Genomic DNA, 18,551 nt, shown 5'->3' with positions numbered 1-18,551 from the left:
GAATGTGTGTTCCGAATTTCGTAGCTCTACGACAAAGTTGACCTCGGGGCGTCTCCCATAGGCGCAATGTATTTGGACTTTTGTCGGTGGCGCTGTCGCGCCATTTTTTAACGAAAAAAAAAATGGCCCAGAAAAAACAAAATTTTTCGCCGATTCTGAATTTTGGGCAAAGTTTGGTGAGTTTTTGAGCATGTTCAGGGGGTCAAATTAGAGTTCAAAGCGATGAAGAACAAGAAAAATAATAATAATAATAATATTTTTAGCAAAAACAATATAGCCGTTTCCACTATAACAACAAAATATACATCGTTTGAAAGCTCTAAGCCTTCCCGATGCCGCCATGGGGTGGAATCATCATTACGAGCGCTTACGCGCTCGTCACTCCCTATTCCGTCGGGATGCCCCGCCCACTCCCCATAGACTTCCATTGATTTGAGCAGATACAAGCATGGCCCATGCCTGCGGCATGGATTCTCGCGTACGGGACGATGCCAGGAGGGTTTTTGGAGGAATGCAGCGCTTCGCGCTGCTGTTGTCAACAATTAGTGAATGGGCTACGCCCATTCACTAATTGTTGACTATTTCTGTCATAGCAGGAGTAAGTATGCATGATCCATGCCTTCGGCAGCGTTGCGGGAGCAATAGGCCCTCCGCCCTGCTGGGGCTCGGGCCTAATAAAAAATATAGCCGCAAGCGGCAATGATCGGCCCTCGCCACGCCGCCGCCACACCGCCGCCACGCCGCAAGAGGAGGGGGCGCTAACGCGCCCCAATTGTCCTTTTATTACGCCTACTGCTGAATCTGTGACGCTGTCACATCTTCTCCCCTTTGTTTTACCATCAAAAAGCTATTTTATTTTGAATTCTTGGCAAAATGTGCGGCTTTGCCGCACAGACACCGTGACTCTTTGAATGAAAATGTGGATAACTTTTGATGGTCCACCCCTGAAGATGAGTCTCACCAAATTTCAGGTTAATAGGGCTAACGCCCTGGGAGGAGTTTGTGAAAGTCTAAAGTGTAAACATGTTCTGGCGATTTCCCCATTGGAATAACATGAAAGGTTTCGGTCATCGTTACGGCAACGCCATAACAATTATGACATGGGTCTCATTGACTTTTTTGATGGGGATGCTAAAATTGAGTTGTGTGTCAAATTTCATATAATTTCGCAAAACTAAACATTTAACCTCCATATAAAATCTGTAGGGGGCGCTGTGGCGCCAAATGAATTTATTTCACTTCAAGTAGGTTTAGGGCAAAGAGTTTAACAACTGATTCTAATTTGACGCAATTCGGACTTTATCTGCGCAAACGGCAGAAATTTTAAATATGGGAGATTTCTGAAATTCTATCTACAGTTTGCGGCTTCGCCGCACAGAGACCGTGAGAGGTATCAATGTAATTTGGATAACTTTTGATGTCCCACTCCTCAGTAGCATTTTCACCAAATTTCAGCTTTTTAGGGCCAACGCCCTGGGAGGAGTTCGTAAAAGTACGACGTTTGGAAAAAATCCAAAGTCATGTTTAGCCATTTTTGAAGCAATATGGCCGACATTTGGTTGGGCGGACGGCGTTGCCGTAATAATATTTTTTACTTCTCTTGGACCATCTACCTCTGCGCCAAATTTCATGATTCTACGATCAGATTTTTTTTGGATCATTTCCCATCTCTCAATGCATTTTTGGTACATTTGGGGGCGCTGACGCGCCAATTTTTTTTATTTTAGAAAAGGGAAATAGCCAGAATGTAGAGAGGCACGATTTTTAGAGGTGTGAACATTTTTGTGACTTTTCGTCAATGTTCACTGGGTGAAAAATAGGGGGGTTGGTCCCGAGAAGAAGAAGAAGAAGAAGAAAGAATAATATTCCGATGCGAAAACAATGTTTCCCATTTTTCAAATATCATAAACTATACATTTTCGGAAAGCGCTCGCGCTTTCCTACCTCATGGTGTGGGTCCCTGGTCACTGACGGGTACTTTCGTTAATTTTGAGTGGGCTCCGCCCACTTTGTGTTTTTGGCCCTCTATACAGTAATAATGTTCAATTTTTGCATTACATGCTTATATGCACGGAACATGCAAGAGATGGGGAACGTATTCGTGAGCTACTTAGCGCAAATGAGTGCTTTATATGGGGATGACGACCGCTTTGCGGTCGTCATCTCAATTTAAAGTGCTCGTTTAGTGCGCACTTTTGCACGGGCTTCGCCCGTTTACAACGGTAATGTTCCATTTTCCTACTACTAATTAGTATGCACGGGGCGTGCATGAGAAAAGGAGTGCGTTAGTGAGTGTTTGGAAGTGGGCGAGCGCTTCGCGCTCGATTTCGTGCGCACTATGTGCGCACTTTCGCAGCCGTGCTTCGCACGGCCTTACGAGATTAATAGGCCTCTCGCCAGCTTGTGGCGCTCGGGCCTAATAATAATATTTTTAGCAAAAACAATATAGCCGTTTCCACTATAACAACAAATTATACATCGTTTGAAAGCTCTAAGCCTTCCCGATGCCGCCATGGGGTGGAATCATCATTACGAGCGCTTACGCGTCGTCACTCCCTATTCCGTCGGGATGCCCTGCCCACTCCCCATAGACTTCCATTGATTTGAGCAGATACAAGCATGGCCCATGCCTGCGTCATGGATTCTCGCGTACGGGACGATGCCAGGAGGGTTTTTGGAGGAATGCAGCGCTTCGCGCTGCTGTTGTCAACAATTAGTGAATGGACTACGCCCATTCACTAATTGTTGACTATTTCTGTCATAGCAGGAGTAAGTATGCATGATCCATGCCTTCGGCATGGGCTAGTTCACTGTACTTGCCAGGGGCGCCCGCATGTTTGGTCAGACAGTTGCAACGCTACCTTCGGCAGCGTTGCGGGAGCAATAGGCCCTCCGCCCTGCTGGGGCTCGGGCCTAATAATAAAAATAATAATATTTTTAGCAAAAACAATATAGCCGTTTCCACTATAACAACAAATTATACATCGTTTGAAAGCTCTAAGCCTTCCCGATGCCGCCATGGGGTGGAATCCTCATTACGAGCGCTTACGCGCTCGTCACTCCCTATTCCGTCGGGATGCCCCGCCCACTCCCCATAGACTTCCATTGATTTGAGCAGATACAAGCATGGCCCATGCCTGCGGCATGGATTCTCGCGTACGGGGCGCTGCTGTTGTCAACAATTAGTGAATGGGCTACGCCCATTCACTAATTGTTGACTATTTCTGTCATAGCAGGAGTAAGTATGCATGATCCATGCCTTCGGCATGGGCTAGTTCACTGTACTTGCCAGGGGCGACGGGGTACCAAACATGCGGGCGCAATAGGCCCTCCGCCCTGCTGGGGCTCGGGCCTAATAAATTAATGCACTTAAATATTTGATTATAGAATTGTTAAAAGCCGAATCAATGGCTGGTGCCCCGAATTACTCTTAAAATACGATAACAAACTTACCCACACTTATGCAATGTTTGATGTTCGATATTAACTTTGAATGTCCCTCTCATAAGTGGGAGGGCATGAATAATACTGCAGTACTTGTACTTGTGTAGTCGGTGTAGTCCCTCAGTACTTGTACTTGTGTAGTTGGTGTAGTCCCTCAGTACTTGTACTTGTGTAGTTGGTGTAGTCCCTCAGTACTTGTACTTGTACTTGTGTAGTTGGTGTAGTCCCTCAGTACTTGTACTTGTGTAGTTGGTGTAGTCCCTCAGTACTTGTACTTGTGTAGTTGGTGTAGTCCCTCAGTACTTGTACTAGTAACAATCCCGATCACTTTCAGAGTCTTGCAGCTCAGACCTGACAGAAGCTTCCGGGCCACTGCAGCGTGAACAACATGCACTTCCAGCCACAGCACTGTCCGCCATCTTTGTAGTCCTGCCCGCCGTCTTTGTAGTCCCAACTGTCATGTTTGTAGTCCTTGTCCCACTGGGCCCCTGTGAGGGAGCTGTGGAGGAGCAAAGCAGCCACCAGAGGGAGCCACAGCATCTGAGCCAATACAGAACATTATTATAACCCATAAATAACCTGGATATTTGTACTATATTTGTAAAAGTACAGCTATAAAATGTGCTCAATTACTATCAAGTACTGCTGTCAAATCTGTGCTTAAGTCAAAGTAAAATATACGTATTTTCTTTTTAACATGGTTTATATTCCATTACAAACCAGCAAATTACTTATTTATAAAAAGAAAGATTGTTCTTGCCTAAACCAGAACTAAACCAGGACTAAATCAGGACTAAACCAGAACTAAACCAGGACTAAACCAGAACTAAACCAGAACTAAACCAGGACTAAACCAAGACTAAACCAGGACTAAACCAGGACTAAACCAGAACCAAACCAGAGCTAAACCAGGACTAAACCAGGACTAAACCAAGACTAAACCAGAACTAAACCAGGACTAAACCAGGACTAAATCAGGACTAAACCAGGACTAAACCAGAACCAAACCAGAGCTAAACCAGGACTAAACCAGGACTCAAACTGTAATAAACCAGGACTAAACCAGGACTAAACCAGGACTAAACCAGGACTAAACCAAGACTAAACCAGAACTAAACCAGGACTAAACCAGGACTAAATCAGGACTAAATCAGGACTAAACCAGAGCTAAACCAGGACTGAACCAGGACTAAACCAAGACTAAACCAGGACTAAACCAGGACTAAACCATAACTAAACCAGGACTAAACCAGGACTAAACCAAGACTAAACCAGGACTAAACCAGGACTAAACCAGGACTCAAACTGTAATAAACCAGGACTAAACCAGGACTAAACCAGGATTAAACCAGGACTAAAACTGTAATAAACCAGGACTAAACCAGGACTAAAACTGTTATAAACCAAGACTAAACCAGGACTAAACCAGGACTAAACCAGGACTAAACCAGGACTAAAACTGTTATAAATCAGGTCTAAACCAGGACTAAACCAGGACTAAACAAGGACTAAAACTGTTATAAACCAAGACTAAACCAAGACTAAACCAGGACTAAACCAGGTCTAAACCAGGACTAAACCAGGACTAAACCAGAACTAAACCAGGACAAAACCAGAACTAAACCAGGACTAAACCAGGACAGTCTTACCTTTACCAGCAGCAGAAGTCACAATAATCTGTAACAGCAGAACTTGTTATAAATGAGAGGCAGAAGTAAAAGTGCATTTTTGTTCTGAAGCTCCAGAGAAAGAGGAACAAACACAGCTGCAGTTTCACACATCACACACGTGTTTATAGTTTCAGCTCATGAAGCGCGACCGATTTGTATCATTTGATCTGATTTATTGGTGGATAAAACCTGTTGTAAATATGTATGACAGTTGTATGAGATTATTAATAGTACAAGTACTGTAGTAGTTGGTTTTCCTTGGCCCGTTCCAACTAAATGTCTGTTGCACTGATCCACAAACATCTCCATGGCAACGTTTGGAGATAAGATATTCCTTTATTGTCCCACATGGGGAAATTTCATTGGTGCAACGCAGGTAGATACAGAGGTAGATACAGAAGAACAGATCACTTATAGGAAGTCTGAAAAACACTTTCAGTAGAAGATCTCCTACAAATAAAAACTCCCATAGACAAATAAATAAATACATAAATACCATTGCATGTGATCACGACAGTTATTGCACATGAATATGTGTCACGACAGCACATAGATTGCACATGAATTTCACAGTAATTGCACAGTAATTGCACATGAATTCCAACAGCAATTGCACATATGACAGAATTGCACATGGTTAGGTCAGTATTGCGAGTGTTCAGTACTAACAGTGTTTGTTATAAAGTCTGACAGCAGCAGGAAGGAAAGACCTGCAAAACCTTTCCCTCACACAGCGAGATCGTCTGCTGTTCCAAACAGTGACATTTTGTGAATGAGATAAATCAGTGAAATGACAGAAGCAACGTTTGGAATTTATCCAAAAGTATGAATCAATTTGTCACAAGCTTTTTCTAAGTCGGAGCACCCCAGACGCTTCCTCCCAGACGCACCCCACGACATTGTGGCATAAGTATAATGTATAATCATAATAATAATATGTGTCTGACCGTGGCTAAACCAGTTACATGTCTACCCGGAGACATTTTGAGTATTCACAGATTCCGAAAGTGTGAATTCAAAGCTTTCCAATGATGTCTCACTCATGTAGATCTGATAATATTTGAATAAGTTGTGGTCATTTGAATGTATACAACTCTCAAACCCATTCACTGAGAAAACGGGGTTCAAAGTTTCTCACCGGAGTGAGCCCAGAGTCACAGGGGGGCTCATTTGCATCTCATTGAGATAAGCCCTCCCCCCTGTCACACTGACACCACCTTCCCCTACAGCTGTCACTGAAGACTCAAGAGGAGTGTTGTTATTGATGGTAACTGGACTTGAATCAGAATTAGAAGTTACTATATTAAAATGGAAATACTTGGATTACAAAAGGCCCTGAATAGAATCAAAGAATCAGAATAGGGTTCATTGCATTTGTCGATAAACATAATTCTCAGGTGATTCAGTGCAACACAAACAACAAAAGATAAGATAAGATAGCCTTTAATGTTACAACGCAGTAGATACAGAAAAGGACAGGGGAAAGGACAGTAACTTATAGGAAGTTTAAAAAACACTCTTAATAGAAGAACTCTTATAAACAGATGCCAGGGCCAGGTATACGAACTGCAACGGGTCCATGGCTTTGAATATATGAGATATGAGATAATAGATATGATATGTACACCACCAGAGTCTAATTACATCAGAGATCACATCCTCATCCTCATCCTCTTCTTCGTCTGTGCACTCTTCTGTGCTGTGACTCTCGGCGCTGGGCATGTGATGTCTTTTGCCTCGTCAGCACAGAAAGGCCTGATTTTTTCATGCAGATAGGTCTGCCTGTCAAAGTTCAGTCCAGGTGGGACCAGGACATGGAGATTGTCAACCGAAGGCAGAACAGCTGAATTGCGTAGTAGCTGAAATTCCACTGGTTCTGCTTCACAGTGACTTTTCGCAAGCACCACACCTGGTCTCTTGGCATCAAAGCTGTAAACAAATAACAGGACATTTAAGAAATGGCTAACTATTTCACATAAAACACTCATTAACTTTTTAACACAATGTGAGAGTTTCAATATAAATACCTGAAGTGCTGATAACTCTTGATCTTTGGAAGCCGTCTGAAGAAGGGACTCAGATGCTTCTGCCAGTCGAAGTTCTTGACAAACACTTTGCCATCCGCCGTTCCAACAAGCTGTGGAATATTGAGGTGAGACTCAGGAGAGCTGTTTTCCACTACCTGATGACAAGGGCGACAATGTTAAAAAAATGAGAACAGAAGAAACATATCTTAAGCAGAGAGCAGCACTGAAGTTTTGCCAGGCTAATGTTTACACATTACAGTAGTCAAATAATATAAACTAACCTCATTGATGTCTTCCAAAGTGTCAACCCTGGTCTTCATGTATGCTCGCTTGATAAGTCCAAAGCCGCAATCAGGGGAGAATTTGGTGTGGCCAGCAATGAGGAAGTGGATGTCCATTGTGTAGTGAAGCTTGGCCCCTGCTGCAGGGGGTTGGACGGAAAGTGTATCTGTAGTAGACAGAGAGAGAAAGGAGATTAGATTAATACATATGACATTTGATTAAGACGTATAGGTCTCTATAATTGCTATTCTGCATTTGCACCATTATTAGTACAAAGTCAAAGCTGTAATGCATCCTGATGTCTTTGCTTGCTGGCGGTGAGGGTCCAAAGACAGCACATTAGATTCTGTTGTAGAGATCTGTGCGTGGCCTGCAGCTTCTGATGTGTTGGAGAAGCTGTTTCCACAGTGATCTGAAGCTTGATTTACAAACTGCAGGCTCACCTGAAAAACAGATGTTGCTTATGGTTAATTATACTCTAATCATTAAAACATGAAAATCACCAAAATAATGTTTTACACTTACCAAGCTCCTTAGGAGACTTCACGTAGAGCCCTTAGTCACATGGGTTGGGAGCAACTTCACATGCCAGTCCCTATGGCCAGGATGTCGACCAGGTAGCATTATGGAATGGACTTCTGCATAGTTTTTGATAAACTCCACAACGGTGTGAATCACTTCATGGCTGATGAACCTGCGTGAATGTGGCTGTGCGCGCTTCTTCCTCAACCGTGGTGTTGCTCCATTTTCGTCATAGTGTTTGATTATGTCAGTCAGGGTGCCAATTCTGAAAAGGGGAAAAAAGGATTAGGGTTAACAGTAATATGGGAATAACACGCTTAACAGATAACAGTTCACATTGTGACGTTAACGGTGTATTTAAGATGCAAAACGCGGAGATATTGGGACATCTGCCCTCGGCTAGCGGGGCTAGCTAGCTCACTTGAGATAACACGGCTCGTAAAAGTAGAAAAGGCTTCAGTTGTAGTCATCTGGACTCGTTAGAAAAAATAGACGTTTCGACTCTCATCCAAGAGTCATTGTCAATAAAAGAAGAACTCTGATATTTATCCTATTCTGTGGTAAGTCCAGCCCATTGGGCAGAGCCTTCCTGAAGAGGACAGAGTTGTTTGTTTCAACAGAAACTCCCCCTTGTATCTACCGAGCCTATTCAACCCTTTAATGTTATATTATAATTAAGTTCTATTAAATATAGTTGTTAAATGCTTGGCCACATTGTAAGTGATGGAATCTGTGCTGCACACTATGGGTCTGAGTGGAACATCCTTTTTGTGTGGCCAAGCATTTAACAACTATATTGGCTCCACTTGTGGGGAATTCGGAATATCATGTGGAAAACACGCACAACTTTGTGGATAAAGTGAAACATCTCCAACTGGACCCAGATGACCTCATGGTTTCATATGATGTTGTGTCCCTGTTCACCTGCATCCCGACCTCTGATGCAGTAGCAGCGGTGAGGATCAGACTGCAGGAAGACACCACCCTACAGGAAAGGACCAAACTGACACCTGAACACATATGTAATCTGTTGGACATCTGTCTGAACACCACTTACTTTCAATTCCGGGGACAATTTTACAGACAGATTCATGGCTGTGCCATGGGCTCGCCCGTCTCTCCCATAGTGGCCAACCTGTACATGGAGCACTTTGAGAAGAAGGCACTGGCCTCTTTCTCAGGCATTGCCCCAAAGCTGTGGCTCCGCTATGTCGATGATACTTTTGTAACAATCAAGAAACAAGAGATGGAAACCTTCTCTGAGCACATCAATGCTGTGGACCCACATATTAGGTTTACAAGAGAAGACGCTAAGGAGAATCGCTTGGCCTTTCTTGATTGTTCCACGATCAGAGGAGAGGACGGGAAACTCCAAATAGAAGTATATAGGAAACCTACACACACGGACCAGTATCTGCTCTTTGGCTCCAACCACCCACTACAGCACAAGCTGGGTGTGATCAGAACCTTACAACACAGAGCTCAAGGTGTGCCCACCAGCTCAGAGGGCAAGAAGAAAGAGGAAAAACATGTCCGAAATGCCCTCTCAGCCTGTGGTTACCCTGCTTGGGCTCTCAACAGAGTGAAGAGAACCAAGAAGCAGGACAAAAGGGAAACTGAACAGAGAAGGAAGGGTGTTTCTATCCCTTATGTCTCTGGCCTGTCGGAAAAACTGTCCCTGTTTATTTTAAACCAGGAAACACTTTAAGACAAAAACTGGTTCACCCTAAGGACAAGTTGCCGACTCAAAAACAGAGCAATGTAGTTTATTCGATCCAATGCAGTGAAGAAAGCTGTAAAGAACGGTACATAGGTGAGACAAAACAGCCTCTACACAAGAGGCTCTATCAGCACAGAAGAAATACAAGTTCAGGACCTCAGAGTGCTGTGCATCTCCATCTTGAAGCCTCTAATCACTCGTTTGAAGACGGTGAGGTGAAGATTTTAAGTAGGGAGAAAAGATGGTTTGAAAGAGGAGTCAAGGAAGCTATTTTTGTTAAAAAAGAAAGACAGAAATGGAGGGCTAAGATTCAATCTTCCTGGTATCTATAATGGTATACTGAACCCCTGGAAAGGTAGAGGACCAGGACCAGGACATTTAGATGCTAATCAGGTACTCAGGGTGGTTGAGCCAGGGTCTCACAAAGACAAAGAGGATTCTAATAGCCCATTAAAATTCTGAATAGGCTAGCTCGGTAGATACAAGGGGGGAGTTTCTGTTGAAACAAACAACTCTTTCCTCTTCAGGAAGGCTCCGCCCAATGGGCTGGACTTACCACAGAATAGGATAAATATCGGAGTTCTCGACCTAAATTCTTTTATTGACAATGACTCTTGGATGAGAGTCGAAATGTCTATTTTTTCTAACTGAGTCCAGATGACTACAACTGAAGCTTTTTCTACTATGGAACACGCCTGGACGAATGAGGGATTACACCGACACGGCTCGTAAAAGCAAAACACTTGCAGAACAGCACACCAAAGCATAAACATACATTCGAGTTTAAAACCGGCGCACATTAAAGTGATTAAAAGCGGGTGTTTTAGTCGCAAAGCTTACCTGGTTCAGCCGTCCTGTTGTCTTTCCCAACACTGTGCACAGAGACACACAGGAAGCTGATAATGGCCAGGCAAGCACGTGATTGGTTCGAGTGACGCAGTGCGTGCATGACGTGCGACGTACGTAAGCCACGTGACCAGAAGTGGTATCGGGAGTTGTAGTTTTTTTCTATTTATAGTTTTTTTATTTTCTAAAACTAACACAAAACACCATAAAACACACACAAAGCACAACCCACACAACCCACGGGTCAAGAAATACTACATAAGTATATAATTTGTACAGACAAAACGCCGAAAAATAACACGATAACATAGCAAAGTTTAGCATACAACTTAGCTCCGAATAGCTACGTTTAGCTCCGGGCTGTGGGGCTAACAGCCGGTTTAGTCCACCATAAACACACACAAAGCACGACCCACACAACCCACGGGCCAACCCACGCCGAAAAATAACCCGATAACATGGTGATAACAGCAAGTAGTCACATTAAGCCCGTATTGCAGAGTGCACTGAAGCAACATGTTAGCTTAGCATTAGCTCCACCGGAGCAGACAAGTAAGATTCTAAAGTGATCACGAGTCCGCCTTAAAACACAGCGTTAAAGCAATAATTTAGTAGTAAAGTAAAAGTATACCTGAGTAAACAGTTCCGTTGCAATGTAGTCCAGGAAATGTAAGCTCTGCAGACTGTGCTCTGCAGACGGTCTGGAGGAATGAGAGGAAAACACGGAGAGCACGCAGCTGCCATGCGGATCACAGCTGATTGGTGGAAAATGTAAACAATACGTTGGCTAGAAAAAGGTGACGCCCCCCAGGAGAGCAGGAAAAAGACCCCAAAACTCCACATTTTTAACAGCTTAATGTATATGTTTAAGACAACCAATAGTGTTATCTGAAGCACACCGGGGCTTATTCATAACTTCAACTAGCACATTCTGCAAAAAAACGAAAATCACACGTTTGAAAAAAAAAAAAAATGTTGGGGTTTATCTCAGTTTCACCGAGGCCGACATGTACCGGCATTAAGCAGCCTTAATGCCAGTACATGTCGGCCTCGGTGAAACTGACACATATGTATAACTCTTGTAGTATTTCAAATATCTATTTCAAAGCAGTAAAAATATCTCCTGCAATAAAACAATCTGAACTTTACTGTTATTATTAATATGTGTCAGTTGTGTGGTGTGTCAGTTCGTGTGTGTCAGTTGTGTGGTGTGTCAGTTGTGCGAGTGTCTGTTGTGTGGTGTGTGTCAGTTGTGTGGTGTGTCAGTTGTGTGTGTGTCAGTTGTGTGTGTGTCAGTTGTGCGTGTGTCAGTTGTGTGGTTTGTGTCAGTTGTGTGGTGTGTGTCAGTTGTGTGGTGTGTCAGTTGTGTGTATGTCAGTTGTGTGGTGTGTCAGTTGTGTGTGTGTCAGTTGTGTGGTTTGTGTCAGTTGTGTGGTGTGTGTCAGTTGTGTGGTGTGTCAGTTGTGTGTATGTCAGTTGTGTGGTGTGTCAGTTGTGTGTGTGTCAGTTGTGTGGTGTGTGTCAGTTGTGTGGTGTGTGTCAGTTGTGTGGTGTGTCAGTTGTGTGTGTGTCAGTTGTGTGGTGTGTCAGTTGTGCGAGTGTCTGTTGTGTGGTGTGTGTCAGTTGTGTGGTGTGTCAGTTGTGTGTGTGTCAGTTGTGTGTGTGTCAGTTGTGCGTGTGTCAGTTGTGTGGTTTGTGTCAGTTGTTTGGTGTGTGTCAGTTGTGTGGTGTGTCAGTTGTGTGTATGTCAGTTGTGTGGTGTGTCAGTTGTGTGTGTGTCAGTTGTGTGGTGTGTGTCAGTTGTGTCAGTTGTGTGGTGTGTGTCAGTTGTGTTGTCAGTGTCAGTTGTGTGGTGTGTCAGTTGTGTGGTGTGTGTCAGTTGTGTCAGTTGTGTGGTGTGTGTATGTGTGTCAGTTGTGCGGTGTGTGTGGTGTGTGTCAGTTGTGTGGTGTGTGTCAGTTGTGTGGTGTGTGTCAGTTGTGTCAGTTGTGTGGTGTGTGTCAGTTGTGTTGTCAGTGTCAGTTGTGTGGTGTGTGTCAGTTGTGTGGTGTGTGTCAGTTGTGTGGTGTGTGTCAGTTGTGTGTGTCAGTTGTGTGGTGTGTGTCAGTTGTGTGTGTGTGTGTGTGTGTGTCAGTTGTGTGGTCTGTGTTCAGTGTGTTTTTGTAGTATTATTTTGAAAGGTTCAGGAGCCACTTCCTGTGTCACGTCTGGCTCTGGCTCGGGTCCAGACCAGGACTATATCAGGTGCAAGTCTGGCCCAAGTCCAGGTTTAGTCCAGGCGAAGTCTGAGTCCTGAGAGTCGACATGAACCGCCTCCGGGTAAGAAATACCATTAAATCGGAATAAAACTGGACTAAACCCAGACAAAAATAAGACTAAAACAGGACTAAACCAGGACAGAATTAGGACTAAACCAGGATTAAGTCTGGCCTAAATCAGGGACTAAAACAGGACAGACTAAAATAAGACTAAAACAGGACTAAACCAGGACAGAATTAGGACTAAACCAGGATTAAGTCTGGCCTAAATCAGGGACTAAAACAGAACAGCAACAAGTGCCAAACCAGGACACAACCTTGACTGAACCTAAAGCGACATTTTGGACTAAACCAGGACTAAACCAGGTCTAAACCAGGTCTAAACCAGGACTAAACCTGGATTAATCCAGGACTAAACCAGGACAAAACCAGGACTAAACCAGGACTAAACCAGGACTAAACCAGGGTTTAACCAGGATTAAACCAGGTCTTAACCAGGACTAAACCAGGGCTAAACCAAGACTAAACCAAGACTAAACCAGGATTAAACCGGGACTAAACCAGGATTTAACAGGACTAAACCAGGGCTTAACCAGGATTAAACTGGGACTAAACCAGGACTTAACAGGACTAAACCAGGACTAAACCAGGACACAACCTTGACTGAACCTAAAACAACATGTTGGACTAAACCAGGACTAAACCAGGACTTAACAGGACTAAACCAGGACTAAACCAGGACTAAACTAGGGCTTAACCAGGGCTAAACCAGGATTAAACCAGGACTGAACCAGGTCTAAACCAAGACTAAACCAGGACTAAACCAGGACACAACCTTGACTGAACCTAAAACAACATGTTGGACTAAACCAGGACTAAACCAGGACTTAACAGGACTAAACCAGGACTAAACCAGGACTAAACTAGGGCTTAACCAGGGCTAAACCAGGATTAAACCAGGACTGAACCAGGTCTAAACCAAGACTAAACCAGGACTAAACCAGGACTCGACCAGGACTAAACCAGGGCTTAACCAGGACTAAACCAGGACTAAACTAGGACTAAACTAGGACTAAACCAGGACTGAACCAGGACTAAACCAGGTCTAAACCAGGTCTAAACCAGGATTAAACCAGGTCTAAACCAGGACTAAACCAGGTCTAAACCAGGATTAAACCAGGTCTAAACCAGGAATAAACCAGGACTAAAACAGGACTAAACCAGGTCTAAAACCTGGTCTAGTCTTTGTTTGATATAAACTGTTGGAGGTTGTTTGAGGTGATGTTTGTTCTGTTTTTAGCCTCAGCTCAAAAACACAAACACATGACTCTCAAGTACTGCAGACAGAACTACTACTACTACTACTACTACTTCTACCAGTACTACTACCAGTACTACTACCAGTACTACTACTACTACTACTACACTGACAGAGTAAAGCCTTGACAATCCAAATGTAGGTCATATCATTTGAACTTGTTGAAGGTCACGCAGGGTCTGGTGTTGATTGACAGCTCCAACAACCAATCACAGCCCTCGCCTCGGCTGCTCTGACCAATGGAAAAGCAGGAATGTAAAGTAATAAAACCAGGGCTGAAAAGTAACTTATTACAAATCCTTGTGTTGTGGTTATTTAATCGATTTTTATGGCGGAATTGTATGTTTTTTGAGTCAAATTTCACCCATGTAATTGACCCCTGACCCCTGACCTCTGACCTCTGACCCCTCTGCTTTATAAACCCACAAACCATTACAGTTTAAAACAACTTAATTCTGCAAAAAAAACTCTTTATTTAATCAAGTTTTGTAAACATCGTAAGTTAAAAGTAACTAAGGCGTATTTTCCTGAAATACTTTACTTTTACTTAAGTACAATTGCAGCAGCACTTATATATTACAATTGAGTACATTACTAGTCATGTCACTGTACTTTTACTTGAGTACAAATACACAGTAATCTTACTCTTTGCTCCAGGGGGTGCTCCTCTCTTTGATAAATGTGTTGTCAATAAGAAACATTTGCTCATAAAGACAGTTCCAGGAGCTATAAAGATACTTGTTTTTTGGTGGGGGAGGGGCAGGTGAAGTACTCACGCAGTACTCACGCAGTACTTGTACTCCTTCTCTCTCACAGATACTTCCTGTGCTCTTAAGTCGTGGGTTCAGTCGCTCGGCTCAAAGTCTGAAGAACCGAGTCCCAGAGGCCCAGAAACTGTTCCAGGTCTGACTCTGTTCTGACCCTGTTCTGACCCTGTTGTGACCCTCTTCTGACCCTGCTCTGACCCTGCTCTGACCTTGTTCTGACCCTGTTCTGACTCTGTTCTGACCCTGTTGTGACCCTGTTGTGACCCTGTTCTGACCCTGCTCTGACCTTGTTCTGACCTTGTTCTGACCCTGTTCTGACCCTGTTGTGACCCTGCTCTGACCCTGCTCTGATCCTGCTCTGACCTTGTTCTGACCCTGTTCTGACCCTGTTCTGACCCCTGTTCTGACCCTGTTCTGACCCCTGTTCTGACCCTGTTGTGACCCTGCTCTGACCTTGTTCTGACCCTGTTCTGACCCTGTTCTGACCCCTGTTCTGACCCTGTTGTGACCCTGCTCTGACCTTGTTCTGACCTTGTTCTGACCCTGTTCTGACCTCTGTTCTGACCCTGTTGTGACCCTGCTCTGACCTTGTTCTGACCCTGTTCTGACCCTGCAGGAGGATAACGGTCTCCCGGTGCACATTAAAGGAGGGACAGTGGACGTGGTGCTGTACCGGATCACCATGACCCTCACACTGGCAGGTAACGAGTTCAAACAGCCTAAAGCGTTCAAACATTTTAAAGGGTTCAAACATTCTAAAGGGTTCAAACATTCTAAAGGGTTCTGGGTTCGACTCCAGAGCCTTCGAGATTATGTCTGGGTCAGTTTCCTCTGGACACAGTTTTAAACCTGGCGCTGCAAGATGAGTTTTCTGATATTTGAGACTTGAAAACTCTTTCTCAGCTTGTTGTGACGCTTCTGCCAATCGTTCTCAGCGGGAGCCTTTCAGACTGAGACATGTGGAGAACCCAGGGCGATCCCACATGATCCAGAACAGCCACATTAAAGGTCAAGGTCAAACTTTATTGTATTTGTAGGGGAATTTGTCTTCTGCGTTTGACCCACTGGAGCATCTCAGGAACATCTTAGGAGCATCTCAGGGGCATCTCAGGAGCATCTTAGGAGAATCTCAGGAGCATCTTAGGAGCATCTTAGGAGCATCTCAGGGGCATCTCAGGAGCATCTTAGGAGCATCTCAGGAGCATCTTAGGAGCTCCTCAGGGGCATCTCAGGAGCATCTCAGGGGCATCTCAGGGGCATCTCAGGAGCATCTGAGGAGCATCTCAGGGGCATCTCAGGAGCATCTCAGGGGCATCTCAGGAGCATCTCTGGAGCATCTCAGGGGCATCTCAGGAGCATCTGAGGAGCATCTCAGGAGCATCTCAGGGGCATCTCAGGAGCATCTGAGGAGCATTTCAGGGGCATCTCAGGGGCATCTCAGGGGCATCTCAGGAGCATCTCAGGGGCATCTCAGGGGCATCTCAGGGGCATCTCAGGAGCATCTGAGGAGCATCTCAGGGGCATCTCAGGGGCATCTCAGTGGCATCTCAGGAGCATCTCAGGGGCATCTCAGGGGCATCTCAGGGGCATCTCAGGAGCATCTCAGGGGCATCTCAGGAGCATCTCAGGGGCATCTCAGGGGCATCTCAGGGGCATCTCAGGGGAATCTCAGGGGCATCTCAGGAGCATCTCAGGAGCATCTCAGGGGCATCTCAGGAGCATCTCAGGAGCATCTCAGGAGCATCTCAAGAGCATCTCAGGGGCATCTCAGGGGCATCTAAGGGGCATCTCAGGGGCATCTCAGGGGCATCTCAGGAGCATCTCAGGAGCATCTCAGGAGCATCTCAGGGGCATCTCAGGGGCATCTCAGGGGCATCTCAGGGGCATCTCAGGAGCATCTCAGGAGCATCTCAGGAGCATCTCAGGAGCATCTCAAGAGCATCTCAGGAGCATCTCAGGGGCATCTCAGGAGCATCTCAGGTGCATCTCAGGGGCATCTCAGGAGCATCTCAGGAGCATCTCAGGAGCATCTCAGGGGCATCTCAGGGGCATCTCAGGGGCATCTCAGCAGCATCTCAGGGGCATCTCAGGGGCATCTCAAGAGCATCTCAGGAGCATCTCAGGAGCATCTCAGGAGCATCTCAGGAGCATCTCAGGGGCATCTCAGGAGCATCTCAGGAGCATCTCAGGAGCATCTCAGGAGCATCTCAGGGGCATCTCAGGAGCATCTCAGGAGCATCTCAGGAGCATCTCAGGGGCATCTCAGGAGCATCTCAGGAGCATCTCAGGAGCATCTCAGGAGCAGTGGTCACAGTGCAGACCCAGGACCAGTTCCAGATCTTTATGCTGGTCTTGGTCCAGACGTCAGAGGAGTTTTACCTGTGGTGCATGAGTTCAGAGGAAACCCACTCAGACCTGAGGAGAAACACACCACCTCCAGCAGAAAGGCTCGGGAATCAAACCTGCGACAACCTTCTTTATCTGTTTTACTTTCTTTGCATTTAGCTCAGATGTTCTCTTGTGTCTTCTCTCGAGGACCAGAGGCAAAAGGAGAAGAACTGCTTCACTTTAAGTTGTGCTTTTATGTTCCAGGCACCGGTTACTCCATATTCTGGCTCCTCCGGGCGGCTGTACCGCAGAAGAAAGCCTGATGCCCTACCGCCTCCGAGAATCACTTTGAAGGAATATTTTTGTGTGAAATTATGTTGTGTTTCGTCACTGAATAAAGATTTAAAATGTACAATCGGGACTAAAACAGTGGAGTTTCTCTTTTTCACCATTTGATGATGGAGTTTTCAAAAAGCATTTATTTTTGTGCTTCCTTCATTTTCAGACTCCGTCACAATTGTCCTTCTTCCTGTGGATCTGAAAGTGAAGCTCTTTAGAGGAACAGAACAAACCACACAACACGACAAGAAGAAGAACGTGTCTTTCACGAACGAATCCACTGACGCAAACGAGACGTGCGCCACCGAACGAGGACTGAACCAAAGCTGAAAAAGGACCACGTTAGCGCAAGAACCGGAGGAAAAAGGCGCTCAACCGTTTGCATGTGGCCCGTTTGTCTTTATAATCCGGCCCGCCAAACATGCCAAGTGATATTTTAAAAAATGTATATATATATATATATATATATATATATATATATATATATATATATATATATATATATATATATATATTTTTTTTTTTTTTTTTTTTTTTTTTTTTCGCACCAATGATCGCGGGCCGGCCCTCCGCTACTTGCCTGGATTCAAATATGGCCCTCGGAGGACAAAAATTGCCCACGCCTGGTCAAGCGTCAAGTGAAAAACAGATTATTTTAGAGAGAAACCCTCGAGACACAGTCAGAGAAGAGGATTCCGAGAGAGCAGTGGCCATTGGCGTTTTGGCGGTTGTGCGGTGTCTGCATCTGTATTTACTCTAAACTCGTTACTTGAAACTTTCTTGACTGCATCTGCATAGGATATACCTTGAGAGACCTTTATTTTATGCACCTCAGCAGCTCTTTTGGTAAACCTACACCCCCCGTAGGCAGAGCTATGTTCTTCCCCACAGTTACAGCACTTCAGTTTTACTTCACTATGTTCTTCACTATGTAGTTCACTATGTTCTTCACTATGTACTTCACTATGTACTTCACTATGTTCTTCACTATGTTATTCACTATGTTCTTCACTATGTAGTTCACTATGTT

General features: G+C 44.6%; 2 protein-coding genes and 1 long non-coding RNA gene across 3 annotated transcripts in view; 1 reads left to right on the top strand and 2 right to left on the bottom strand.

The window, feature by feature from the left end:
- Window positions 1-5,175, bottom strand: part of rnaset2l (ribonuclease T2, like) — a 33,640-nt gene extending 28,465 nt beyond the window's left edge. Inside the window, exons 1-2 of the mRNA XM_072462175.1 lie at window positions 5,094-5,175; window positions 3,796-3,984 (exon numbers count right to left, since the gene is read on the bottom strand). Of these exons, the coding sequence (XP_072318276.1) occupies window positions 3,796-3,984 (189 nt within the window). The 5' untranslated portion in view covers window positions 5,094-5,175. The remainder of the gene's footprint in view (window positions 1-3,795; window positions 3,985-5,093) is intronic.
- A 2,253-nt stretch (window positions 5,176-7,428) lies between these two features.
- LOC140377085 (uncharacterized) lies at window positions 7,429-11,225 on the bottom strand. The gene is made up of 4 exons (XR_011930090.1): window positions 11,143-11,225; window positions 7,949-8,210; window positions 7,685-7,866; window positions 7,429-7,589 (listed from the first exon to the last, which is right to left on the bottom strand). It is a non-coding gene; the product is annotated as an uncharacterized lncRNA (long non-coding RNA).
- Window positions 11,226-12,723: 1,498 nt separating this feature from the next.
- Window positions 12,724-17,597, top strand: cox7a1 (cytochrome c oxidase subunit 7A1). The gene is made up of 4 exons (XM_072462333.1): window positions 12,724-12,830; window positions 14,904-14,990; window positions 15,471-15,555; window positions 17,447-17,597. Exons 1-4 carry the CDS (start codon window positions 12,816-12,818, stop codon window positions 17,503-17,505), a joined length of 246 nt encoding a protein of 81 aa, XP_072318434.1. The 5' UTR covers window positions 12,724-12,815; the 3' UTR covers window positions 17,506-17,597.
- Window positions 17,598-18,551: the final 954 nt, after the last annotated feature.

This window comes from Eucyclogobius newberryi, unplaced genomic scaffold (assembly GCF_026437365.1).
Source record: "Eucyclogobius newberryi isolate DKJ021-1_F unplaced genomic scaffold, fEucNew1.0.hap1 SCAF_10, whole genome shotgun sequence".
Classification (NCBI taxonomy): domain Eukaryota; kingdom Metazoa; phylum Chordata; class Actinopteri; order Gobiiformes; family Gobiidae; genus Eucyclogobius; species Eucyclogobius newberryi.
This window is presented reverse-complemented; position numbering and strand designations above follow the sequence as displayed.